Here is a 16966-nt window from a genome sequence, read left to right on the forward strand (position 1 = left end):
CTTCACTTCCGCGCCTCCGTCCCGTCCAGCTCCGCCGCGTAAAAGTGCCGCGGCTCCCCTGCTTCCATCTCGGGAGGCTGCATCATCTTGGGCGGCACGTCACTGCCCGAGAACGGCGAGTGGTCCCTGTACTCCCCCTGGAGCTCTGACGGGGCCGTCGTCATTGACGGGGCGGGACCAGGTGAGTAAGCCGTCTGCTGATGTTGTTGCATGCCGTTGTGGTTGTGGTTATTGTTATAGTAGGCTGCCGAGCCCGGGGCTTCGACGGCATTGGGGCCGGGTTCCTCCGTCGTCGGGACCTTTTTATGCTTCCGCCGTCTCATGAGGCAGAATGCGGCTAGGCCGATGAGGGCGACGCCCGCTACGCCGCCTACCACGCCACCGGCGATGGCGCCCGTGTTGGAGGATTTCGAGCTGGGGTTAGAGTCGTCGGAGCCTGAGCCTGAGCCCGAACCTGAGCCCGAACCTGAGCTCGAGCCCGATCCGGATTGGCCGTAGTTAATAAGCGCCTCGACGCCCGTGCCGTACGCGACGCTGGCGAGGTTACTGCGATAAAAGTCAGCCGGGGACTTACATCCTACCATCAAATATTGTCAAAAAAAAGAAATAGATTAAAACTCACCCCTCATTGTACCATGCCTTGACGACGTCGGGAGAATCGTACGCGGCGGCCGTAGGCTCGTAGCCGTCCTTCCACGCCAGCGCCGTGAGGTCGAAGACGCCGACGCCCTGGCGGAAGGAGTCCTCCTCGTTGAAGAAGAGCGTCGAGTTGGCGTTGTTGGCCATCCTGTTGACGCCGCCGAACGTGATCATCTGGCGCTGACCGGCGACGACGCACGAGTGGGTGTCGCGTGGGGCCGACGAGGTGTAGTTTGCCTTTTGCCAGACGAAGCCGGGGAGCGAGAGGATGTAGACCTCGTCAAAGGTTTCTTTGTTGGCGATGTTGCTGCCGCCGTGCATGAAGCTGGTATACATGGGTTAGCATCTTTTCCAAGGACTGAATTTTTCTGGCAGAGTTATCAAAGAAAGCCTACATCTCGTATGTGTTGTTGGGACCCTGGACTCCGACAGTGCAGTGCCACATGCGCGGTCCGGGGGCGTTGCCGCTCGTCTGCTGGGTATACCACGTCTTGGTGACGGGGTCCATGAAGTAAATCGTGCTGAAGCTGAGGTAGCCGACGTTATCCACGCTCTGGCCCGTCCCGATAACGTGCGATCCTCCGCCCAAGATCATAATCAGACCGTTTGGCCCGAACGGCGCGTAGTGCGCCGTGGCGCCCACCAAGGTGCCGTAGTCGGAGTACGGCACGCTGTCCGAGTTATTCGTCCACGCCGTGTCCGTCGCCGTGAAGTTGAACTGCAAGAAGCCCGGCACGGGGCCGTTGGGGTCCGGGTCGGATCCGGAATCGGAGAAGCCGCCAAAGTAGAAGCCCGAGTCCTTTGTGCTGACGAAGGCGCCGCCCTGCGAGCGGGTGAGGGTTGTGAAGGCGGTGTTGCCGTGCGGGAGGACGGTGCCCCATTGGCCGCTGCCGCTGCCGTCGGGCGTGAAGTGCCAGAGCTTCGCGTCTGGGACTTTGGAGCCGTAGGAGGTGAAGCCGCCCCAGATGTAGAAGGAGTCTGAGGTGTTGTCGGTGAAGATGGCCTGCCTCATCATCTTTGGGGCCGATTTGGAGGTTTCCTTGATTTCCACGTCTTCTGGCGTCCATGATTTGCTGAGGTCGATTGAGAGGGTGGTGTTTGTCGGGTTGGAGGGACGGAATTGGGACTGAGGACTCAGTCCGCCAAACACCTGTGATACTTCACCTCCGTCGTAGTAGACCCAGTCGCCAATGACCGACGCTGCGCAATGATTCAGTGATGCCCTGTTGTTGTCTTGTGAGAGACATGGGGCCCGACGCTTACCTCGAGCAAAGACTCTTCTGCGAAAGTTGTCGACTGAGGGGACGTCCACTTGCGCGCTACAGATGGAAGAAAGCTGCCCGACGGCGAGGAACGTCGCCAGCCATGATTGCGACACCATGATGGCTACAGTCGAAGAATTGCTGTCAATGTCGGGATACTCCTCAGTGCTGTCCCGCGATCGACTCGCCGCTTCTCAACCTGGTCGATGCGCGCAGACTATGGCGTGTAATGAAGGTCGCCGCCGCTAGTGAGTGAGTATTACCGGTACCACGAAACGAGAGAAAAATCCTTCAGGCGCGAAGATCAACTCATCCCCCAAGTGACGATCACCGGACGAAATCGAGAGCGAGATAAATTGAGATGAAAGTGTGGCGCGAGCGGGAAGGAGCGCGAGAAGAACATGTCCACCTCCCCAATATCTTCATGCTTTTCTCGTAGACAAGGGAGGGTAGCATTGGTCCAGACACCTGATATCCGTAGGATTCGGGGATCCGCTCGAGGTGACGGGATTGAGCCCACCAACAGAACAGCAAATGCCCTTCCATACCCCTGATCCTCCAGTCAATCTCGACTCTCTTGAGTGGTGAACCCCAGTTGGCCCCACCCTCCAGGTTGTTGATCCCCGTACGTACACTGATTTATGGGGGTTTCAACTACCTGACATACTGTGTACTTCGGCATGGGAAAAAATTGGCTGATTTGGTGCGAATAGGTGCGGCACTGGGCACACTGGGTGCTTGACACCCTCACTGCCACGGGGCGGCGTCGAGCATTAGCGCTTACTTGGGACCGCTGGCAACGTGGCTGTCATTGGCGGGTGTCTGCTGGGGTTCGTTAGTCCAGGGAAATTTGGGAGCCCACTGGGCCACAATCCCGCATCCCAGCTGCCTGTGGTGCCTTCAGCCTTGCCAGGAGGAATGGCACGCCTCTCCCGCTGCGTTGCTGCGCCTGTGCCTCACTGCCGTGAAGTAGTGCTACTGCTCGACATCTGCGTCATGGAAAATCGGGTGGCCGGCAGTGGTGATGCTGAGACATGGAGAAGGAAGACAACGTTCCAGGCCGTAGGTGTGGTGGCGCGAGACCGCCCAGAAAGGTCGTGAAACCAACAAATCCACGGAGCTACTTGGTCTCTATGAGATGTGATTTGATGGATCTCATACGCGTAAGGTATCGACCAAAGAAAAGTCACGTCACTAGACAATTGATGCTATTGCCGAGTGAGTGCGGATATAAACGTTGGAACTGATTGCTCTCTATCTAAGCGCGCTCTTTCGAATCGTATGCCACATCAAGTTAGTGCGTCCAGGCAACGAGGAAAGCCATTGCCGGCATCCGTCGACATGACCTGCAGTTGCGCGTCGTCAGTCCTCTTTTAGCATTCCCACCTGGATATTCGGATATTGTCCCCAGTAGTGTGGAAATCCACTCAGATAGCAAACACTGAACACTCAGTCATTGTCCGAGGTTGGATGTTGCAAGAGAAGCTTGCCGGTTTCCAGCCCTCCAGGCAGCACTTTAGCTTTGGAAAGCACAGGCCACACAGAGGGTAACCCTTCCGTTGAGGGTTGAAAGTGAGACGAACCTCTCCAGTCTCCACAAAAGGGACGGATAGCACCTCAGGGCATCCAGGTGTCCCTTCCGTCGGTGGGGCTAAAAACTCGGAGCAACGCCGTCCGACCCTCCGTCCCTGGCATCAGCCATTGTCACAATCGTCCAGTACCATGGGTCTAACCCCGGGCCGAGAGCCCCGTGCGTCCCGGAACTAGGACGTCATGACAAACCAAACAATTTTCCCTTCCACATCGTGATAACAATTAGTAGTAACAGACCCAATCGCGGGCGTGTTCGAATCCCGCACAGCTAGCTCGGTCGCCGACTAAGTCAAATATATCTTGCGCTCTTCTTTTTCTAGTTCCTTTATTTGTGTCAACGAATCTCTGGCTCGAAAGGGCACCCGACCTGCAACGATGAACACCGTAACCCGAAACGCGACGCTCACAGCGCGCAAGCAGCTATCCGCCACAACCTTCATCTGCCGCACCTGTCGCCAACAGCAGCAGCAGCAGCAGCAGCGCCGACAATACTCGAGCACCAACCCGACGACGACAACTCTCCCCTCCGCGCCCCCCTCCGCCGGCTACGCCGCCCTCCCCTCGCGCCGCCTCATCTCCGTAGCCGGCGCCGACGCCGCCAAGTTCCTCCAGGGCGTCATCACGGGTAACATCGCCTCCGAGGCCGCCCGCGCGCGCAAGACGGGCTTCTACGCCGCCTTCCTCAATGCCACGGGCCGCGTTCTGCACGATGTCTTCATATACCCAGACCTCGCCGGTCTAGGCGGCACCGCGGCGGCGGCAGAGTCGGAGCAGGCTGGCACGCGGTTCCTCATCGAAGTCGACGCCAACGAGGCGGAGAGGCTGGCGAAGCATATCAAGCGGTATAAACTGCGCGCCAAGCTCACTGTGCGACTGCTCGCGGCGGACGAGGCGACGGTATGGCATGCCTGGAACGACAGCGAGAAGCCGATTACGACGGACACCGCGCTGCTGGGCACGATGACCAAGGACCCGCGGACGCCCGAGTTGGGATACCGCGTCGTGCAAGGCGGTGACGCGGCCGCGCCGCCGTCGGGGTTGGCGCTGGATCTGGACGTCACGACGGAGGACAGCTATACCATCAGGCGGTACCTGCAGGGCGTCGCCGAGGGCCAGGACGAGGTTATCAGGGAGCACGCGCTGCCGCAGGAGACGAATATGGATTACATGAACGGGATCGACTATCACAAGGGATGCTACGTCGGGCAAGAGCTCACGATCCGGACGAAGCACCGCGGCGTGGTGCGGAAGCGGATCCTGCCGTGCATGATTTACGACGTGGACAGGGCGGCGCCCCAGACGCTGCAGTACCGGCCAGGCGCAGCAGAAGAAGACGCGGCGAATCACGGTCCCGAGGGGGGTCTGCCCGCGGAATCGATCCCGCGGGAGACGAGCATCGGGAGGTCTGGCAAGAAGGGGCGGAGCGCGGGCAAGTGGCTCAAGGGTATTGGGAACGTTGGCCTGGGCCTGTGCCGTCTGGAGATTATGACCGACGTCGTCTTACCTGGCGAAACGGCCGCTTCCACCTTTGACCCCGCCAACGAGTTCTTGCTGAAATGGGGCGAGGGTGAGGGGGGTGGTGAGCAAAACAACGCAGTGAAGATCAAGGCATTCGTGCCGGAGTGGTTGAGGAACGGGTTGAACGAGGCATCTGGTTAACTGAAAAGTCAGTGCCGCTCGTATTGTAAAATAATAGAAAAATAAAAAGGGGGTATAATCGCGTAGGTAAATCGTCGCGGCCTCGTCCGCCATCATCTTCTCCGCCCAACGAAACCATGTCCATCCTGAGTCCGTCTAGATTTTATTCCTCGGGTCGAGAGCCCGAACTGTCTCGTATTTTTGCTTGACTTCTTCCTCGGTCGCCTGCCCTGCCTCGGCAGCCTTTTTCGCTTCTTTGAGTCTCTGAGCCGCAATCATTCGCGCCTTTAGATCCTCCCATTTAGGGGGTGCTGCCGGGGCCGGCTTCGGTGCTGGTTCCGGTGTGTTCGCCGACGCAGGCGTCGTTGCATCGGCAGCAGCGTCGCCGACCGCGCCGCCCTTCCTTTTTGCCTTCTTCTCGGCCTTGAGTCGCCTCTTCTCGTCCAGCCGTTGTTGCAACTCGGCCAGCTTCTCGTCATATTCATCAGGCTCCCTCTCCCTCTCCAGCCGCTCCAGGTTCTCCCGCTTGAACCTCTCCGACTCCTCCGCCATGCGCCGGCGTCCCTCTTCAGCGAGCCGCGCCCTCTCCCGCTCCAGCTCACGAGCTTTTTCCTGCTCCGCGAGCTTCTGCCTCTTGCCCTCCTGCTCCGCGGCCTCGAGCTCGTCAATGAGACGCTTGCGCTGGCCCTGGACGCGGTCGCGCTCGGCCTTGCGCAGGAGCACAGCCTTGCGGGCGTTGTCGTATGCGGCGCGGGCGGCGGCGTCGAGGAGGATGTCGCGCGCCGTCTCGATGAGCTCCCATTTCTCGGGGTCAAAGGCGTCCTTGAGCTTGTCCGGGTGGTAGTTGAGCGACTGTTTGCGCCACGCGCGGCGGACGTCCTTTTCCTCGGTGACGGTGCTGTCGATCTGCAGCAGGTCGTAGAGGTCCACGTTGTTGGACGAGTACTCCTTTGCTTTGGCGAGCAGGTCTTTGTTGCTGTCCATTTTCGGCGGAATTTGATGCTGGGTTTTCGTGACGTGTATGGGATTCTGTCGGTGGATGGGAGTGGCAAGTTGGAGTTTTGCATGTGGTCCGGAGGCTGCTGCCAAGGTTCTCCGTCATGTCGCGTGGAGAATGTGGCACTGGGTAGACGTCGGGGAAAGTGGAGACGCGCTCTTACGCCCGTACTGCAACTTTCATTCTTCTCAACTCCAACCACAGAATCATCGTCACCTTTCTCTGTCCATGTCATTTTTCCTCCGTCCGGTCTCCTTTTCGCCGATCTCGCCGTTTTCGTTTTCAGTATGTGTGCCGTTCAGCCTCAAAATTCTTTTGAGAAGAAATGGCTCGAAAAATGCCACCATGAGAACTAAAATGGCAAGCGAGATAGAAGCAATAGCCAGAAACCACCACATAGTAACGGCAGCCAAAGAGATAGTGCGCCCGCAGTGATCTTTCTTCGATATGCCCGACTGTCCTCGCTTCTCAGCCAACCACATTGTGAAGGGCAAGCTTGCTACTGGCTTTCTGGATAGGCCAATCCGATTCTCACCCTATTCCGTCATTTCAGGATATCCCATTCAACCATCTTCCAGGTTCCTGGGTCGAATTGGCTATGGAGACGACAATCGGTTAGCTAGCAGGTATCGCGCGTGACTTGCTCGAGTTACGTCCGTACACACAAATGTCACTCTTTGCCCGCCGTTGCTTGGCGGCCACTCGGATTTTGACACCACATGGCATTCTCAACCGTTCTGCAAGGATCCGCAGAGGACGGAATACCCAATCTCTAATCTACCATCTCGCACTTTACTTGATGGTCTGTCACTCTTCATCCGTTCCACATCTGCCTAGATTATCTCACCCTACGCAACAATTGCTCGTAGTCTGTCACATGGCGCAGAAGGACACCCACCCCGGCATCATACCTTACATATCTCATGTCCACGACCAAGGCTTGATAGAAGCGAAATGAGCAAGCAGGAGAGGTCGCTCAAAGAGCACAAGTACATTCCCGTCTTCGAATGCCTCTGCCAAACCATAAAGAGCAAATCTCGACTTGGACTGCTCGACAAAATCTACATGAGTCTTGGTTGTAGCGTTTGTTTGCTGAATGCCCTAGCCTTTGTTTCCTCCCACGAGTTCAACCTCCAAGATCTAACCGAAAGCATCCAATGTGCATTGTCCGAGCTAATCGCTTAAAAAGGACTGTACGGACCTCGGATGGCTAACTTGAATTGTCTTGGAGAACCGAATTTCAACTGAAGCGAAGAACAAGCCACCCACAGGCCGTCCCGTCTTCGCCTAAATCTGTCGATATCTTGGGCAGGGCCAGACGACGAAACAGCTTCTGCTCGGAAGCTGTTCTCGCTGAGATTTGAGCGCTTTTAGCCAGAGAGCAGCCCCATGTGGCTAGACTTGAGGCACTCAACCATTCCGCCGCTCTATATGGCTTTAATGAGAGCAATGGGCACTCTTGGGACCGCCCAAGTGTTGATGGAGCGCCTCTTCAGCAGCCCATCCAAGAAGGCGTTCAGCTATTTCTCGTATTCTGCGCCCGTTGATGTCGAACTTCAGTCCACCTACGTCGCTCTCTCTCTCTCTCTCTCTCTCTTTCCCATGGACCTGACAACGACATCCTGGATGCAGTCATAGTCGTCCTTTGGGACCACAGTGGGACTCCTGCCGCAAAGTGTGTGGCTCGCTGGCTTTGAAGCAGCTAAAGCAGTGTCCCAGCAGTTCAAGAACCTGGTTTCAGAACTTTTCTTCAGCGCCACGTCTCAAGTTGAGACAGATTGACGCCGACACTCCCGCCTGCCAAGAAATGGCGGCGGATGACGGGCAACAGGAGAACGAGGGGGGTTATGGTGGGCTCTTCTCTTCTGCCCTGTCCGGTTCGGGTGTGATGATAGCCGTTGAACCAATATTGCGTTTGACCGACATGAATAAGGGCACACCACAGTCCCAAGTCCCTGGATGGGTTCGATGAGACCGATTGAGTGAGTGTCTAACCTTGAAGTTGGCGAACCTAAATGCGGTGACCGCCACTGATGGAGTGCTTTGCAGTGAATTTTCAGGCCTCGACCAGAAACGTTGCACCACCGACGAAGCTGGGAAGCGCGGCGTAAAGTCAGATTGCGGACTACCTGAACCTTGGACCCGGGTTGTCAAAGGAATCTGGGGGACGCTAGGACATCGGGGAGCAGGCATGCTCCGACTGAGCGCCGGAAGAGGTTAACCACTGCCGAAAAAAACGCCGGCCGGAAGCGGCTACGACAATTCCGGACGGATGCCACATGGCTCAACGAGACGCCGACAGCTTGGTTCTGTCGGCACTATGCCACTCAGACGGGTCGACGGATTCGATATGTTACAGATTGTCTCGAGGCATCGCCGGACTTGGTATAATCGCTGAAGAAAATCTACGCCCACGAGATGTCATTGGCAGGCGGACAGTACTTCTGCCCGAGATGGCCGATGCCACAATTCTGTGCCACAACCCTCTCTTGCCGTCCACTTTACCTCTGTCTACTTTGGGATTCGGCCGTCGTTCACCACTGCCCCAAGTCTGGAACGTCTTCAGCCTCCGGGACGCCTTCCGCATCATGCTAAACCCCGTCTCCGTCAGACTGGCTCGTCCTTTCCAGACAACTTGAGCTGACAGATTACTCTGCCACCGATCGCCCGGCTTGGCGGCCCCTAGTAGCTAGCCACCTTGTGTTCAGGCTATTCCTACCCAGAGGAAGCCCAGGAAGCCCAACTCGCTCTCGGTTGAAGTGCCAAAAGTCCACATCGCCGACCCAAACCAAACTCTCGGTAGCGCACGCCACCGCCTGAGAGGCGCGATGAACTCATCGTCCTTCCTCCTTGGAACCTTGAGTCTTCCCGGTCGAGTGGTTCCAACGGGACCAGAACTTTCCCCCTTTCTGCACGTTGTCTCACGGGATAACCCCACGCCGTGTCTAATTCAGGCCATCTCTTGCTTAGTATCGTGCCTTACACCCCTGGGTCCCGCTGGTCCAGGGGTGCACAACTTGGCTAGCTCGGATACCACGCTTCTCCTCAAGCCATCGTCCTCATCTTCTCGTCTCCTCATCTTCATATAAGTCGCTCTTCGTTTCCCCTCCGTCTTGGAAGTCTCATTTACAAGATACACGCAAACAAACAACACCAAGCACCGCAAAACCAAGCCTAAACACTAGCCCCGGAGACATTAGCGAAACGACTCGGAGATCCTGCAACGTGTAGATGCCAATTCCCACTCCTACAACGGACCACACAGCGACTTCTCTCATTTGAAAGACTGGTTCTCTCAATCTCAACCATCATGTCGCCCACCCAAATCATGACTAGGCCTTGCCGTTCGCCATTCCAGATGGACGGAACAACAGAGACATATTTTATGAGATACCCCGGAGCAGGTCAGCATCGTTCAACAGTCACAGCGATGCTCCAACAGTAATCTAACACCAATTCCAGGTGATATCCAATCTCCTCCCGCCGCAGAGCCGCTGCCCACAAAGGAACAACTCCTCGAGCTCTGCGACTCAGTACGGACCTCCCTCCGCCACTCAAAGAGCCTCGGTCCCCACGCGGACAGGATCCAGAGCCTCCTGGACAGGGCCCTCAAGGACGAGCTGAACCACACCCAGTCCCTCGACTTTGAGACACTCCAATATGCCCGCCTAGACAAGCTCCTCGGCGACGTCCTCGATCCGGCCCACCGGCCACTCCCGCTGCCGCTCCGCTTCCGCGCCGACATGGCCCTGTGCGAGAGCCTGCAAAAGATGTGGCGGGCCCGCTTCCGCGACCAGTATTTCTCCCTCGACCAGGTCCGCCAGCGCAGCCTGTCTATCGGCGGCGAGATGCGCGACATCCACTTCACCGCGTCCGGCATGGACCCCCTTGAGTCCTGGGCCGTCAGCAACCTCTGCCGCGACCCCATCTCGGAACTGGAGGGCAACCAGCAGTTCGAGCCCGGACAGTAAGCTCTTCCCTACACTGAAGCATCGCAGACAGTCATACTAACCTTATCAAAAGCTGGTGGCTAAACCTCGCCTGCGCACATCGTGACGGCGTCATCGGCACCGCCGTCGAAAAGCCCACAAAGGGAAAATACGGCGTCACCGCTCTGCCCCTGCTCACCGGACGCGAGGAGCACATCCGCGGCAACCTCTACCGCTACGTCCGCGAGGGCCGGCTCTCCGACATGCACGTCTCCCTCCTCACACAAGTCGGCACCCAGATCCGCATCCTCCGGGGCTACCGCCTCAAGAGCACGCTCGCGCCCCAAGCCGGTGTCCGCTACGACGGCCTGTACACGATCCGCCAGTACGGCAACAAGCTCGACCCCGCCACGGACAAATACCGCCTCGAGCTCCTCCTCGAGCGCGTCGACGGGCAAAAGAGCCTCGACGAGGTGCAGCAGGTGCCTCTCCCCTCCCAGCTGGACGACTGGTACGCCTTTAAGAAGGTCGAGGCCGAGATGGTGCGCCAGCGCAAGGGCGACGACGGCCTGCTCGACTTCAAGATGCGCAAGGAGGAGGAGCGCATCGATCGCGAGCACTGGCAGCGCGCGAGAGAGTTCAAGGCCTCGTTGGGACAGGAGGGCTGCGGGCTGGGGTTGATCATGTCTGTTTAATCGTGTGATCAACATAGGGAAGGCATGACAGCAGAAGGAGGAAAAAGAGGAAAAGGAGAGAAGAAGAAAATTGGCGGTCCGAAAGGGACACACTTTCCAGGATGATTCGCGCAGATACCCTGTACTACCTAGTCTACCTGTACCACTACCTTATGAATAATGATAATGCATGACGAGAAGAAACACAAGGATTATCAATGATGATATATGAAGTGAACCCAGTGGCTATTTGATTCCTAGACTTATGCAAAGACTGGTCTAATATGCCCTCGGTGACACAACTACTGAGAGGACTCACGAGGAGAATCATGTTCGAGACGTCGTTTTTTTTTTTAGCTCAGAAGAAATCGGGCGTAGCTTATTCTCCCCTCTTACTCCATCCTTATACCATCTGATCGATGAGACAAACGTTCAGCTGGGCGCCAACGAGTAGGCAATGTACCTACCTAAGTAAGTAAGCGTGGCGTCGAGGGAAATGTAGACTGGCTCTAAGACAGACACCATAGCTCGCGCGTGTTTCTCAAGCTGAGCTTTCGGGTTGTGCCTTGTCTAGGGATGGAGCGGAGATTGCATTCCCTTGGGGTGCAAGCAGGTATAGAATGTTAAGGCGGCTGATTGTGCTGCATTTCTCAAAGGCGGGAATAAAATAATGAGAGTCGAAATGTCGCTCTGATCTGTTTCTGACACTGTAGTATTAGCTAAACCCTCAACATTACCATCTAATAAGCTCCTGATCCCATATCTATCTCTTCGTTAGTATCCGGCACTATGAGTAGTCGTGCCCAGCCCCAAGCCGACTGGAGCAAACCCCCGCTGAGTGACGAGCTCACATAAACCGACGCAACGAGCAGCACCGGCCAGACTTTCAAGATCGGGACCTCAAAGATCAAGAGTGCACCCACATCCACCATTCTCGATCACGTCCCAAGCACAACCGATAACATCACAATAGCAGCGGCCAGCAGCCAACCGCCCCCCCCCCCCCCCCCCCCCCCCCCCCTCAACATCGCCGTAAACTAGCCAGGCGTTCCCCTTCGGCCTAGCCCACTTCAAGCCCCCCTCGGAGCGGGAAACTCTAATCACCAGCATCACGATGTACAACCTGGATTTCGGACCGAACGGGTTCGCCAGGTTACGATTTGTGTGTACGGAAGCGTACGATTTCAGGTTTCTGGATGGAGGGATGGATCAGCTCGGGGTGAATGTGGGGGGTTAAGAACGAGGGTATAGTGCATGAGATTGTGTACCAGTCGAGTTATCCTGTCATTGTCCAGGTTAGTGGGAGTTCTGAGACGTGAGTGAATGGGTGGTTTGCAAGAGGCTTGGATGGTGAACGGTTTTGAGGTTTGCCAATTCGTGTGAGATCAACAGGTTGGACAATCCAGCCGGATATCATGATACTGAGACAGTCAAGATGAAGTATCAGATGTTGTGGTGTGGCGGGTTCCGAATCCTAAAAGCTCATGTATGTCTTGTACCCAGAGGGCCTCGATGCAGTTGTTTGCTTCGTCTATGTGAGGGGAGCCTTCGGACCAGACCTCAGTAACATAGGTCGGAATTGTAGTGCCACTGATACTAATGTGTGTTGGTTGTGAGAGGCGTCTTCAACCGAGGACACGTATCCTATATGTAAGAGAAAAGAGCATTACACTCAGTCTCTCTTCCCTTGATGAAAAACGCGTGCTGATAAACGTCCAAACACGTCACGACTTGAATGAGATAGAGTCGTGGTTCAGTGAAAGATGCGAATTCTCATATCACGACCACAGCAACGATTTGGTGAAAAAGGCTGGATTACCTGTACTGGAGACTACGTAATAGCAGGAACTCTAGGCCTAGGAAGCGTGATAGGCAAAGGAAATGATAGGAAAGGAGTATAGGGGAATGCTAACCATATAACTCACGCCCCTGCCCGGGATCGAACAACGCGCCCCTCAGTCAACCCGTAATCAACCACTTGACTTCCTCACATACAGCTTTGACCCGACCTACCGACCATGGACGGGCGCCCCCTGTGCTGGTGACAGGAAACGACGTTGAGGGTTATAATTAAGATTAGGCGAGGCCGGATGATTCGAAGGAGCCTCATGAAGGAGGTAGGGAAGAACGCAGAGGTAGAAGGGAGCGAGGCAGATGCCGGTGGCTGGAGCTGTGGTTGAACACCACCTCATTGACAGCCAGCTCAGGCTCGAGCATCTCGTCCGCTAACGTAGGGCCGGTAGTACAAGCCACTCGGTCGAGTAGACGGGATGACGGAGCCTTGGTTGTCTGCTATACCTTAATAGCCCGGTACCACTACCTTGCATCAGGGAAGCGACTTGAATTATAGAAGGATAAAACACGCCTCATCGAAATTGTCTTCAACAAGACGAGCTACTCCAACTTTGACTATTCATACATGACTGTTTACTTATAAAACCTTTTACTCAAGCTCCTTGAATTGAACCTGTCCTAGTTTCTCATGAATCTAGGCACCCTTCTCGTCGTGAAGCACCGGCAATCACTTCTTACGTACAATCGGCGGGTCTTTCTCATAGAGAAATAAACAGCGAGCAGCCTCTGTAACGGAGATCTGAAGACCATTTGTGTAATCGGTAGCTCAAGCAGTCTCATTAGCAAGAATCATTTCGCCGCTTATTTACATTCCAACCCAAACAGGCATCCACCGACGGCCGTAAAACAGATATCATCATATACGGATCCTACTCATCTAGTCTAACAGGAACGACCGACGTGACGTGCCACCAGCTCTGCAATAGGGACCCGACCTACCTCCTCTCGCAGTGACCCGCCGCCGCTGCCTTCGGCCGAAGATGTCAAGCACGAACCCGGGTTGAGACGTTACACGCGAAAGAGCTAGTGTCCCGACAACCAGGAACCAGAACACGGGAAGACGATCAGACAGCCTCGTGTACGGAAATAAAAGCAATGGTCACACACACGGCAGGGAGAAAGACCAGGAAGCTGGGCCCCCAGATGCGGATGTTCGACCTATCAGGAGGCCAACTTCGCGACGAAGAGGAATGCTTGCGATGCTGCAGTTTGTTTACATTTTGTTCCTTTTCCCTCTCTATTGGATTCCTCGATTCTTATTTTCAATATACCCCGGCACGAACTCATTGTTATTTACTTTTCTCAGACATTGAATCGCGGCCTCGAAGACAAATTAGGCACAGAAACAAGGGGCGCTCTGAGGCAAGACGTCTCATATAATCTGGAAAAAGAAAAACATGGTGCCTCGACATGGTCCTGATCCAGGTTCGCGGAGCAGCCCCGAACCAGAAACCCAATCCACATTCCCCAAACTCCAACCCCCCCCCCCCCCCCCCTCTGGTAGCTGAGCTCCAGCTGAGGAAGCTCAGCCAAGCTCGTGTCAAATCTACCCGGCTGGCCGCGAGAGACGTCTCGGGATAGATCTCTCTTTTGTAACCCCCCGCGCCAGCAAAGTATCTGAGACCCGTAGGCGCGGCCAAGACATTTTCCTTTAGATGGCAGACGAGGTTGAGGTTACACAGCTTGTCCGATGTCGAAGCTCAGCTTCCATCCCTTGTGTGAAAGGTGGATCTCCCCCCGTCTCCCGTCCCGTGCAGGCCCAGCGATCGTGAAACCGATGAAGAACAGCAACATTCCGCAGTCACGTTCGACAGCGGGAACGCTCCCCAGTGTTGAGACGCGCTTGGGTTCAGACGAGTTTAAAAGACCGGGGGTTGGATTTCAGGAACACTTGATAAACCACAGCAGCTTTGGGAACAAAGAAGGGCCGTCACATCATCCGTCTCTGAACAAAATTCAGAGCCGCATGGACTTTGACAGTTTCATCGGCGCCGGGCTTGGTGAGAGAGAGAGAGAGGCATATCTCCGGTCCACCGTCCTCACAGGCTCACGGTGAAGACCGCATCGCCGAGAAAAGACCATGGCCGCGTCGAATCCCGTTCCGCGTTCACCCTTCCAACCCCTTCAATACAATTCATCTGTCATCCATTCCGTTCCACGCGGATAGATATTTACAATCACACCCCCCCCCCTCCTTGGATCCACATGCTTAACAATTCTCACGATTCTCCACGTGGGCGTGTGGCTGGAGAGATTTCCAAGCAGCAAAAAATCTAGACCTTCAGTTTGAGAGGAAGGCCCCACACGATTGGGCGAAAATCGCGAACCAACTAGCAACGAGAAGAATCACTTGCAGCATTTTCGAGATGGGAAGCGGAAGAAAAAAAAGGGCAGAAAAATTCCCCCCTTGTCAAATATCCACCGTGACCAACAGATCCACAACCAGTCACCAATGTAAGGCCCGAATGCCATGCCCGATGGAAAGCGGTTTCGGCCTAGTTGACGTCAAGAATACGTGGAAAATGCCTGTGAAGAAGGGGAATAGAAGAGAAGGAAAATTTCCTCCATCCTAGTCTGTGAAATGATCCACCAGTTCGCTCCTGCGTACCCAACTCCCAACGAACAAACGAGTGAAAACTTCGTCGCGTGGCTCTGGATCTCCGCGCTTCTAGGCCACCGTCCTCTCTGGTTGGACGCCGTGGAGACGTGTGCCTGAAGGCTTTTTGACAATTGACAGCCATGAGCCCTGTCGCACATCAGCCCTGGCAGCCAATCCACCTCTCACGCCATGGTCCATCAGGGTGATTAATAACAGGAGAGCAACACCGAGACGACATCAAGGGATCCACAGATGTGAAAATCAGGACTGCCGAACCCCCCCCCCCCCCCCGGCTACCACGCTAGAAGAACGCTAGAAGGTTACGGGATTCCGCGCACGGATCAAGTGCAGTGGGACTCCGCCAGATGGAAGGACGCTAGAAGGCCGGGAGAACACCGCGATGTGACAGGGATGCCGTCTCTGAAGAGTTTGAGAGGCTCTAACCCCCCTTTCTCTGGACATATCTCGTTCTTATTTCCGTGGAGATGCAGTTCCCGTCCTTCCTCCGCAGGCTGCTGCATTCGAGAGGACGCCCTGTTCCTGGATTATTGTGCATATTGATATTAACCAGTGAGTCAGCACCCGACATCGAAGTTGTCGATTAACCCCCGGAGACGCACGAATAATCCGATGCAAGTCCGTACCTACTTCTACTTGGCTTGAGAAGACAACCCCGAAAATGCAGAATCGATCTAAACCCCAGCCATGAACGACGACATCGTGCAGCAATTCCGCGCAGAAACTCCGTAGAATACAAAGGCTGTCTTCGGTGCAAGCCGAGAAGAAAGACGAGAAACCAACCCTCGCAAGCCACACCCCCGTGCGGCGCCCGGGGGCCTCATCTCAACTGAACACCCTCCCCCCCCCCCCCCAATCACGGCGACATTCCGGCCGCACATCGCCGAACTGTCTTCTTCGACGGCTACGGGTATTCGAAGCTGCACGGGGCAGGCCGCAGAGGCGTGGAAGGCTTGTCAGCGCCGCTGCAAAGTCGGAGCATACCCACCAGCCTTGGGTAGCCGTATAGGCAAAAGCCGCAAAGCCACAACAGCCTCGTCCGAGTCGCGTGGCACACACGCAGACGCCTACGACGCGGGAGTGTTCAACAATGCATTAGGTATCTACTAAAGTGTCATTCGGTATGCGCGTCCCCTTGAGCCAATGGTACGATGTGGCCGTGGTGGCACAAAGCCACGAGCGGTGAGCATAACAGCGCTGTTGGATGCGACAGAGTCCCTAGGTAAGTCAGCAAGCACCGCCTCACGTCTCACAGGACATGTCCGTATGGGGCTTTGAAAGGTAGGTAAGAAACCCTTCCCGTCTTGTCGTGCTCTCTGATTGGTGATGTGACGGTTCACTGCGTGAGGTACGGAGTATTGGATTCAAGTTTGGATGCATGTCAGCGAGTGCGGAACGGGCATTGGCTGCTCGGGCCCCGTTCCGCGAGCGAGTCCGAGCTTTTTGCATACCCTCGCTCTCGTGCGGGAATCCATAGGAAGTAGCACACGGATTCTCTTTCGCATCCTATCCAGCCCTATCTGGGTACCCTGCAGCTAGGCAATCGGCGAGCTGGCTGCTACGTTCCATTGCGTAGAGCGGTGATGATGATGTGCTGTAATGTGTTCTGCAGGAAGCTTACCAATGGAGATGCAAATGCAATCGAAATCCAAATGCGATGAATTGCTGCTGCTGTTTTAGCCTAGTAGACAACATAAGCTGGCATCAGGTTCCTCCGAGTCTCCATCTGTAGTAATCCCGGGGGGTTTTTTTTTTTTCACAGG

General features: G+C 55.6%; 4 protein-coding genes across 4 annotated transcripts; 2 read left to right on the top strand and 2 right to left on the bottom strand.

The window, feature by feature from the left end:
- Positions 1 to 2: 2 nt before the first annotated feature.
- On the bottom strand, positions 3 to 2020 carry BDP55DRAFT_549960 (uncharacterized protein; the record flags this gene model as incomplete). The annotated part of the gene is made up of 4 exons (XM_060568977.1): positions 3 to 546; positions 623 to 964; positions 1035 to 1839; positions 1903 to 2020. The coding sequence occupies 4 exons, from the start codon at positions 2018 to 2020 to the stop codon at positions 3 to 5; spliced, it is 1809 nt and encodes a 602-aa protein (XP_060430709.1).
- A 1849-nt stretch (positions 2021 to 3869) lies between these two features.
- BDP55DRAFT_693028 (uncharacterized protein) lies at positions 3870 to 5153 on the top strand (the record flags this gene model as incomplete). The annotated part of the gene is made up of 1 exon (XM_060577183.1): positions 3870 to 5153. One exon carries the CDS (start codon positions 3870 to 3872, stop codon positions 5151 to 5153), a length of 1284 nt encoding a protein of 427 aa, XP_060430710.1.
- A 135-nt stretch (positions 5154 to 5288) lies between these two features.
- On the bottom strand, positions 5289 to 6116 carry BDP55DRAFT_630802 (uncharacterized protein; the record flags this gene model as incomplete). Its single annotated transcript, XM_060572202.1, has 1 exon — positions 5289 to 6116. One exon carries the CDS (start codon positions 6114 to 6116, stop codon positions 5289 to 5291), a length of 828 nt encoding a protein of 275 aa, XP_060430711.1.
- A 3159-nt stretch (positions 6117 to 9275) lies between these two features.
- BDP55DRAFT_660515 (PUA-like domain-containing protein) lies at positions 9276 to 10939 on the top strand. The gene is made up of 3 exons (XM_060574638.1): positions 9276 to 9533; positions 9592 to 10096; positions 10153 to 10939. The coding sequence occupies exons 1-3, from the start codon at positions 9440 to 9442 to the stop codon at positions 10751 to 10753; spliced, it is 1200 nt and encodes a 399-aa protein (XP_060430712.1). The 5' UTR covers positions 9276 to 9439; the 3' UTR covers positions 10754 to 10939.
- The last annotated feature ends 6027 nt before the right edge of the window (positions 10940 to 16966 follow it).

This window comes from Colletotrichum godetiae, assembly GCF_030913485.1.
Source record: "Colletotrichum godetiae strain CBS 193.32 chromosome Unknown BDP55scaffold_16, whole genome shotgun sequence".
NCBI classification, from domain to species: Eukaryota; Fungi; Ascomycota; class Sordariomycetes; order Glomerellales; family Glomerellaceae; genus Colletotrichum; species Colletotrichum godetiae.